Source organism: Varroa jacobsoni, unplaced genomic scaffold, assembly GCF_002532875.2.
Source record: "Varroa jacobsoni isolate VJ856 unplaced genomic scaffold, vjacob_1.0 scaffold_493, whole genome shotgun sequence".
Lineage (NCBI taxonomy): Eukaryota > Metazoa > Arthropoda > Arachnida > Mesostigmata > Varroidae > Varroa > Varroa jacobsoni.
The window spans coordinates 65,354-75,850 of NW_019213395.1; the positions used below are offsets into that span (position 1 = coordinate 65,354).

The 10,497-nt window shown below is 39.6% G+C and overlaps 1 protein-coding gene across 3 annotated transcripts in view; it reads left to right on the forward strand.

Annotated features, from left to right (window-relative positions):
• The first annotated feature begins 151 nt into the window (after window positions 1-151).
• The window catches only part of LOC111260926 (ubiquitin-conjugating enzyme E2 W), a 16,972-nt gene continuing 6,626 nt past the window's right edge, over window positions 152-10,497 (forward strand). The window contains exons 1-5 of one of the 3 annotated variants that reach the window (XM_022834044.2): window positions 152-415; window positions 825-1,547; window positions 1,667-1,765; window positions 9,659-9,704; window positions 10,088-10,185. In XM_022834044.2, the coding sequence (XP_022689779.1) occupies window positions 9,669-9,704; window positions 10,088-10,185 (134 nt within the window). In that variant the 5' untranslated portion in view covers window positions 152-415; window positions 825-1,547; window positions 1,667-1,765; window positions 9,659-9,668. The remainder of the gene's footprint in view (window positions 416-824; window positions 1,548-1,666; window positions 1,766-9,658; window positions 9,705-10,087; window positions 10,186-10,497) is intronic. The other 2 variants (XM_022834042.2, XM_022834043.2) reach the window with 2 other exon arrangements.

Genomic DNA, 10,497 nt, shown 5'->3' on the forward strand with positions numbered 1-10,497 from the left:
GTGCAGCAGGGCATCCAGCGACAGACCGAACAGAGGGAGAGAAAGAGTCGAGTGGTTTTGTGGCCATTGCGGCTGCTTTCGACTAACTGCTGTATCGTCACTAGCTTTACCAAGAGGTGGTACAAGAATCGTCGCTGGCAGCGACGTGGGGGTGGTAAGTTAGTGGCCCTCACTGCCGCTCCATTTGCCGTCGTACCGGACCATTGCTGATGTTCACAAGCAATGCAACCTCATCTGTAAAATAAGTGTTCTCTATCGGGCTAACTGTTTTGTTCTTGGGTAAGCCAGTTTGTTCGTATGCGTAGGCTCACAAGCGGATTAGTAGAGACCGTGTACTGTCAATGTGTGCTCGGAACGTTGACTTGGTGCGTTCGCTCTCCGCTGCTGCTGCTGATTGGTTTGGCGTAAGGTGATGGTGAGTGCTATATCTCGTGCGCTACTGGGCTATTAACAAAACCATGTCTGTTTATTAGATGTTTAAGGTGCAGGACATTTTCGACTCCATCGTTGCAGGACGGCCAGTCGTTTTGACTGTGTCGCTGCCCAGAATCGCGACGAGTCCAATGAACAAGCTCAACTGTATCTAATTCATACATAAACACGTATGTATAAGGGGGGAAACCTGAGAGAAGCGACTTCGTCAATTCGTAGCGTCCTCGTATCGTTACATATTAAATATTTATTTGCCGCCACTGTGGGTTGTAAATCATTTGACTGGTAGTGTACAATAGAAAATTTTCATCATCTTAACGCGGTCCATGTCTCGATTTCTTTTTCACCGATTTCATGTCGTGCGCATTCGACCGACGGCCGGGATTAACCAGACGCGGAGAAGCAACTTCAGTGTGTGAGGTGGTTCTCTTTTGTTGTTGTTGTTGTTATTATTATTGTTATTGTTCTTATTATTGTTGTTGTTATTATTACTATTATTATTGTTCTTGCTGTCCGCCGTGCCACTACTTCCACATCGACAAAAGGGAACATCTCATCTCTCGCAACGATAAAGGCGTTCGGGTTCAGTGTAATCGAGTAGAGAAAAACTGAGGGAGAAAAAGAAGTCTACTAGATTGAGCCGGTGAGCTGTGCTGGCAAAGTTGGTGAATATTAGCCAGTGCGGTGACCGCAACGGAATATCGTCCCCGCATCAAGATATCGTCGTGGCTGAAGACGCTGTACGGTTGTTGATGCTTAGTGTATTGGAGTAGCGGAAATTCGTTTGAGGCGGCAAGAATAGTTGGTTCCAACGGGTGTCATTGTTTCGAATCAGTTTCGTCAATCGCTGTAATTCAATGAAAACGACAACCGCTACGGGAATCAGCTACCAAACTTCGTTTCGTCTGATACATTAATTATACGTTAACAACAAAAAGAAAGCAACTAGAGGGAAGCAAGCAATTGCCAGAAAAACATGTGCATCAGCGTCGCCAACTAAACAGGTCGAAACCGTAGTTGCAGTAAGGACGCTGTAGCAAAAAGAGTGTAGCGGTCACAGCTCGGGTGTATAATACATATATTCGCGTACGTATATGATCTACGGGTCTGACCAGGTAAGTGAGGCCGCGATACCAAGGCTGCCTGGCAGCCTGCCTGTCTGCATTCTATAAAGTTATCGATTTTAAAATTAGTGTTTATCAATATTCACATGTTTCTTTCTGTTTAAGTATAGTTGATCGTGGTGTTATAAATGGTGGCCCCTACCAACTGTTCTCATCAATGTGTGAATCATCAACTCAGTCTTAAGACATAATTCGCTGACATCTACGAAGTTAGTCAGGTTTTGTTTTTGCTGCTTAAAGTGCATCCTGTATCCCAGCTTTGGCTTAGCATGACGTATGTAATACCTGTCTTATTCGAACCGATGCCAAGGGCATTGTGGTGGCATGTTCTTATGCTCGATTCTGCTCTCCAAAGATATATTATAACAGTAATAGTAGATGCGACGTTCCCACGAATAACCTATTTATACCATTATGCATCAATATATACATCAATTCAACGAGCGGAAAACGCGGCCGAATATTTACTGCCACATATGAAATGGAATTATAACGTGCTCGACATTGGGCTGCTACTATAGTTGGATATTGCCGCGTCTTGATGCGAACGTTTATGGCTATGTCGAACGCGATGCCAATAACGAAGGATTGAGCGGCAGCTAAAGCTAAAATATTATCTTTCTATAGTCGGGTTTTTAAGCGAGACTGCGGGATTGGTCTTAGCCGGTCTAGCGGATGCTCTTTAATTAAAGGCTGCGTAATAATCTCGAATCTGAATTGGTTTGTGCGATTGTACAGAAATTGTACTATGCGAGCGGTTTATTATTAGAGCTTTATTGCATAGTTTATGGCGTTTAACGGATTATGCGTCATTGTAATGGGCGTATTTTTTGCAAAAAAAATAGGCATACAAAGTATAACATTACATATATTTGAGATTTACTTTGCCGAATTAGATCTACCTGTTTCTGTCCGCTCTGATTCTCATTGAATAAAACTCGACTTTATGGCGTTATGAAAAAAATGGGGCCGATTGAACCAGCTTTGAGTTTGGTTAACGGTAGAAATGGTACCGGCTTTGTCACAGGGCTTTGCGTTTCAGTTGTTCTATCTGTATCAAACTGCCCGGTAGTAGTGCGTAGTGCACGCGCATTTATAGCAATGACAACAATTCATAGACAACAATTACACAGTGGTAAGAACGGCATCATCCCGCCAGTCTACTGCTCATAGAACCAAATGCGCATAGAAAATAAAATCCTGACTAACGTCACAGAGGCGTATCCTGCGTAAATTTTGGTGTGCTGCTATTAAAATCTCTGAAAGAAATACTTGGGGTCGGGGTTATGTACCGTATAGGGTAATGGGGCCTGAAAGAATATGCCACTAGCTAACCATTGTCATTGCGAAACGAGAAATTCTTTACTGGATGTAAGTATAAAACCATTAAAAAAAGTAGGCTCTTTACTGGAAGGAGAGTAAATAAACGAATCATTTGCATCAAATAAGCTACGAGCTTCCGAGCGTGCTAATTAAAAAAAAAAATAAAAAAATGAACTAGAAAATAGAGGAATTAGCGACGAACAAGCCGTAAGCTAAAATGGTGTGGTAGTTGATTCAATAATTAATAAAGGCAATCAGAAGCAGAGTTCAGGTCTATTCGCACTAGTGATCCTTTATATGGTAATTCGTCTATATGTCGATGGCAGAGGTTACGTTCATGACTAACGATCTATCTATATTTGGTGAATTCGACCATAGGCTTGACCATTACTTTCCTATTTGTGCACAAATAGTCATCGATGATAGATGAGACAAATATAACTTCCGCCATAAACGCTGGCTGATTAGTCAAAGGTGTACTCTGTGAATAGGTTTACAGCCTTCAACCCTCATTTTCTTAGTGCATAGATAAATGTATAGATAAGACTGCATTATTTCATGTTTTCCAGAAAACATTGAGCGCCTTTATGCGAACGTTTAACTTGAAACAAGTTATCTATGACCGTCGCAGGCTTGCTAGGATCCTATGGTTCCCAGGGAAATGTTGCGAATGGTATTTGTTACCTATAACGTCTAAGTTTCACTGACTAATGATGGATGCCCAGGCTCTATTGATAATTTTACCAATCAATCTACTCGTAATTGGAAAAATAACGACCATTTTGTGTGGTGATTCTAACAACACTTTTTCGAGGCCGTTTTCGGTCGGCGGTTAGAATCTTTGTCGATTCTGTACATGCACCTCCGGGCTGCATTTTACTGAATTTATGTTGGATAGGCTAAAAGCTTTTTAATGCACTGAGAGGGTTGTATTTTACACCTAGGGGTAAAATTGGAATATAGGTTATAGCAGCTCAATTTGTTTGAAAAAAGGTTATGGCGTTTGAATGCTCTTGCAACTTACGCAGGGAAGGATTGCTTTATTTCTACGCACTAAGTGCCATCAGCTTTTTTAGGCTTTTGGAGAGAGGAGGGTAGTTAAACAAATGTTCGGCTATGTGAAGCGAACTAGCTAGTGGCATATGTCGTTCAGTGTCTAAGAACATGAGATGATTCAAAGACATACCTCTAAGGCAACGCCATATGTTCGAGCGAGGATTCGATTGACAAAATCCTCACACTACATTCGATTGGTAGATTAATTTATTCGTATCACCGTTATTCTCTAGTAGCTCATATTTTATACCGTTCCAACGAAATCGTTTAAAGGTAGCATATTTGCCTGGTAAGTGCAAAGGCATCAAGGTTTAGGTTCCAAGCAGAGCGAAAATGTATTTTTGTAAAAAAACGGGAGCACCAGCTATCCAAAGCAATGCCTAACGGCAGTAGCGCCAGATGTGAAATCTCTGTTCATACCTACTGAGTGTAATCGATTTTAAAGAATAGTTTTTCATTTTTAGGTCGGCCTTTGAACATAGAAGTATCGAGGCTTTGTGCTCTGTAATATCTAGCGACGTTTCCATTTTTCGTTAGCAATTTTCACTATGACCAGCTTCGCTATCAGAAGCAGCATTATGTCGAATGGTTCTCATTTCTTTATTCTGTTTTTACTGAGTGCTATTTATTAAAAGTCATTATTAACAGTCGAACGCTGAGACACGTTTTGATGATGTCGGTGGAGTTATGCGCGACGTCTGTGATAGACCCAAACGTCGACCCGCCCAGCTGTCCCTCTAACGGTGATACGGTTTGATACTAGACGTCGTTAGCTCCTATATGAGATATTGCTGTCAACATTTAATTCAAGCACATAATGACTCACCGAAACGCGGTAGACGCTCAGACAGTGTTACGTTAGAAGAGTTTAGCGGACTTGCACAATGCGCATTACGTTGGTAAATAGACCAGTCATTACGTAACATCCACAGAATCGTTCCTTCTTCATTGGAGCCGAATGGAATATTTGTGTAAAAGCATCACCTAAGGTTTCGAGATCTCTTCTCTACAAAACGTACGATCTACAGATCGAGGGTATAAGGCGGGTTGATTGTGCCCGCTATCTTCAAAGAGCCATTTGAATGATGACCGTTAAGTTCAACCTGAAACAGGCCTCTTTATTATGGCTACTGGGTTTTATTAGAAATCCCGTGAAGTGAAGCAGCGCCTAAGATCCGTATCCAATGATATTTGCTGACAACGCCATTCGAACGGAACAAGAAAATATTTGAAAAGATCGAAAATAAGTATCAACGTCGTCGAAAATTTAGTGATTTTCTTTCAAAAAAGTCCGTATAGATTTTTTTTTCGACACGTAACCATAAAAAGGGAGATTTCGTAAGTACAGAGGAATCGGTTGGAGCGGAAGACTTGTGTCGCGACACTGATTCACGTCCCACAAACTGTTTCGTGCAAAAATTGAACTCCTTTGGATGTAAGCGGCCTTTAATACAATGTCTGGTTTTAACCTGCGCTGGCGGAGTAAAAGGTATCCTCAATGGAACCCTGCCGTGATTATAAACCCTAGGTACCCTTGATCCTGATGGTGAGTAGGGTATGGTTTCACCTGATTGTGGAGACTTTCGTCTCAGCAATCAGGTGAAACCATTTGCTATTGCAAGGATCAGCTTGTTATAGCCGGTTTCCCGCGCTATCGCAAGCCGAGTCGACACTCCCTGGCCTAAGCAGTCGACACAAGACTGTGGAGAAGAGAGACTTTATGTAATCTAAATAGAAAACTGTTCTTAGAGGGTTACTGAAACATCGCGGCCGTATTGCAAGAGCGACGTCAGGGTGTTGAGGGTAAATACAGTGGTAACTGAATCCATGTGTCATATGTTTTCTAAACCATTTTCGAGGACGATTTCGTGTTAATTGGCTATATATTTACCGCGTCGGCAGCGTATTGATTTTTATTATTTCTATTTCGTGAGAAAACTTGTTGACGTTAGAAAAGTGTAAGCCAACCAACATGTTTAACGTAGCCAACTCAGAGCAGCAGAAATTCTACAAAAGATAATTGACGGAACTAGGCCTACAACAACGTAAACGGGGTCTTGTTATTTAATTCTAATTTCAGTTAAGAGGGTTATTTTGTTTTATAATTTGCAAATGTTCATGATTTGATATGAAATAGACTTACAATATGACTACGAGACGTATTCTTGTCGTATGATCACAGTATGATTAACAATAATAATCGAAATCAATGGTTAAATTAGTTTTAGATTTTTTGTTGGGCGATGCAAACGACAGCTGGATCTCATAGTCCCATGCTGTTTCGTTTAAGCAATTCATTATTTAGATTCTAATAATATACTCAAGATAATCATAGGTCGCGTTTATTTTGCACTTTCAATGGAATTATGGCTAAATTTGTCTAAAAAAAGATATATATATATTAATAAATAGTGGGCAAGACTTTAATGCCATTTCAAGGCAAAATAACACTGAGCCTTGCTAGATATGGCTTGACAGCTAAAAGACATTGTCAAGTATTTTGCTTTTCTGTAACATGTTAAACATCTGGAACAACTTATCAGCCTATAATATTGCGTTGTAATGGTGACGATTTTTGTAGCTAAATGGCTTTAGTCATATAATTCAGATAATGGGCCATGTCGGGTCTGCATTGGTGTTATTCGAAAGCTTAGGTTCAACAGAGGTAGGTATGCTGAAACTATACGAATGTCTTCATATACATAAGCCCATAAAAAATCTATGCTTATGGCCAAGATGCCATATCGGAAAAAACTGTTCAAAGATAGTTCTGTCGCCTTTCTCATGGAAATTTCAGTGTTCCTCGTAGTGGTCAACGAACTACGAAAAAGTTAACGAAACGATTGCAGGTTGAGCAGCACCGACATGTGAGCGTCCATGACGGCGCCAAAAAAGTAAACATCTCTTCTTTATTTTTTCTCATCAAACAGTATAAAACTGTCTGTTTCATACTGTTTGATGAGAGCTAGTTGCAAAAAGAAAATCAATGTTTAGCGGTCAGGCGAACTGCCGCAAAAAAATCGAGTTAACTTATATTTCCATACGCAAAACGCAACAAAACTGAGCCATTTTTAAAGCGGATTATGGAAAGCTAATAACATACGACATTAACGTGCGAGAAAAAGGCGCTACAATATGGTGCCACTAAAAAAATGATATTTTATATATGATTGTATCGGAATAGAATCGAATATTCTACAACTAAACCGATGCATTCAACAAGTCACTGAAAAAATTGATGGAGGCTAGCAAACGGAAAGGACATTGTGCTCTACAAGAAAAATACCAGACCACGTATATTCTTAGTTAGCCGGCATAAGTTCAAAAATTTAGATAGATGGGAGATCTTAATGTATTCATCGTAAAGCTCGGATCTTGCACGAGCAGATTGTCATGTATTTCGGTCTCTGTAGGCCTCTCTTAATGGTGCACATTTAGTTTTAATAGAGGGCCTTAAAAATCACTTCTTTCGCTTAGAAGCCGTACAAATTTCATATCGGCTTATCGATCAATATAGCGATAATTAGTTTCATAACATTGTTTTAAGATGTAAATAGTATTTACTTTATGATTATGCAGACACTACGCGTTGCAGGTAACTTCAGTAAACTTGTAAACCACGCATTTTCCGTATATTCAATGCTTGATTCAATAAGTTGTTTATCTGTAGGTTTTATGACAAGTTGCGTGATTTTATTCGCTTCCTAAAGGAATAGCTAAGGCCTCAAGCAGATTGACCATTAGCCTTCTCCGTTGTTACAAACAGTTAAGGTATTCTTGAAGGTGCTTCATGACTGATGAGGCGCCTAGCTCCATCTACAAGGTAGAGGCCCTTTTATCAACATAGATGGGATCGATAAAAGAAGGTGAAAGTTTTCCTCTGCAAAAAAAATCCGGACAAAACAATGTACGGAAGCATGGCGTAACCAGGTATCACGACTGCGTTTTATCTCAATCAAATGTAGAATCATGAAGCTGCTTTACAAACTACGACGAAATTGAAGTGCTGAAATAAATTGGCTGCTAATTAAGTAAAATGCTCTGGATAAAGATTGACGAATAAAAAGTGTGTAGTTCCACATTTTACTATGGGAAATGCAGAAGTAGTGTGCGCAGAAGATTTTCAACGCAGTATGATACATAGGGTGGGGCCCATATCATAAATTTCATAACAGCCTAACAAAAGTTTCTGCCAAACGTTCGACTCTCTACAGCCTGTGGAAAAGTTATTCATCAAAAAATAAAAGATACTTTCGAAGAACGTCTGTGGTCAATTGAGGTTTTCATGGAACACCCGTTTGCTGACATAGACGACAAATGATATTAGCAAACTTTATCCCGATCTATCTTGTCACCTCGATAAGGCAAGCATTTTGAAGGATAATAATAATAATAATAATCTGTGTTGTCTTACAATTTAGATCAAAATTATTCGACTTGTTCTCTAGTAGATTAATTAGTTACTAATTGATGAAGATCGGGTCTCGTACCGATAAAATAAATGAAAAAAGTCCTTTTATGAAATCACTGTTGACTGCTGTTTCTATCTCTATCAATGGAGACGCAGTAGCGATGTCAAGTTGATCTGCCTCCTGCTGTTGCAGTTCATGCTATGAACTACTTATAAACGTCTGTAGTCTAACGAACCAACAGTCCTCTGTTGCGGCGTTTGCCTGATTCTGTTATTTTATTTAGATATTTGCGATCAACATATACGTCGAGTACTTCGAGCTAAGTGATTTTGCGTAGTGATTATTATGATCAGGACTATTATCTGGTGATATCAATCCCTCAGCATTGGTCTCAGTTTGCTCTATGTATATACACAATATTCAAATGGGCTGGGGTAAAATGGGTTCGAAATTATATTCTAACACAGCTAAATTTCATTTCACTCGAATCGGCTATTTATCAACCATTTATCTATGCTCAGTCTTTTCTAACCCTACAAAGCCACTCAACACATACAAGTTTGCGGTAAATTATTGCATGCAAATCGGAAGCACTGATATATGCATACCCCTATTGCCAAAGACTAGACAGAGTTCAATAAAAACGCTAAAAAACGTTCATATCTGATATGTACGGATGTGCCATTCAATAAATATAGATTGATATAGATAAATTGAACGATATGTGTTAAATTGTCTATATTGTCATTTAATTTTTCAAAAAACAATGTGTAATTGAAACATACGCAAAAGCATGCGCTTCGCAAAGCGATGAACGTGGCAGATAAAGTCGGTCCTCCAATGAAACCAAAACTTGTTGTCTAAATTTGAAGAATAGGAGACCTATTGGGTAACACTCCAGGTGAACAAAACAGAAATCTCTTACCAGGCAGTCGCTAAGTAGAACTTTATTTGCTATTGCAATTATCATGATGTCAGATTTTTGGTGAAGGTTGAAGTTGCGATTAGGAATCAAGCGCAGTTGAGAACTTCGCTATGTGGTCATCATAACAGCTGAGACACCTGCAGCAAGTTTAAATGCTCCTTTCCCGTTCTGTTTATAATCTTAAGATAATAAGATCAATTCACTCTTCATGAGCATGGCAAGCAAAATTACTATAACAACTAAGTTCAGTTTATTATAGAATGGGCTACGGTAATGAGGTAAGTTCGCTAGTGTCAATTGTTGCCTGGTCGATCATTATTATTCTGATCTGTAATTGGGTTTACAAAAGGCTATACTTTTACTGACAATGATGCTCTATATTTCAGGAGCGTGCCCATGGATTCTTCGGGTAGTCAGTGCAGTCTGCTAAACGTACGTCAAATACGACATTTAGGGGTTGTGACTTAGTTAAGTTTGCTTCTAATCAACAATAGGATAATACCTGCTAGCAACGGCGACGATTAAAAACATGAAACAGATCGATAACGATATTTAACATTGCAGTCATATTGTGTCACGTTACGTTTCGTGCATCATCTTCGCTACGCTGTCGAACCAGAATCTTCTAGAGGCTTTTATGACCATACATGCCTCGCTCTAGTCCTCAGACAAATAAACCTTTATTGGCATACGCCGGATGCAGTTTCCACACATATTTTTGTGCCACATGAACTTGATTTGTGCAGACTTCTATGACCATATTATTTGTTCACGACTTATTTTGATGGTTTTTGCCACTGTTTTATTGATTTCAGAAACGGCTCCAAAAGGAGCTTCTGTCAATGCTAAAGGAGCCCTCGCCAGGGGTCTCCATAAATGCAGATACTCTTCATGGATCTCACAGTCTTACCCAGTAAGTATGACAACCGCGTCGATGACGGAATCATTGCAGAATAAGCTTAGGACGAGACAATATATATATGTTGGCTGTGTAGAAGTGATCTTATCACACACTAACTGTAAACACTCTGCCAAATCGACATCTAAAGCGTTCATTCTATGCATTAATTGTCCACTGAATGTAAAAGGTTGAAGATGAGCCGAGTGGCGTTTATTGGTTTTGTGGTAGTCTGAGAAGCAGCTTGCCCTAACACGGTGGGATTTACGCAACGAAGTTTTAAAGGAAAATTACTGTTGTATATATATATATATGTATGTATGTATG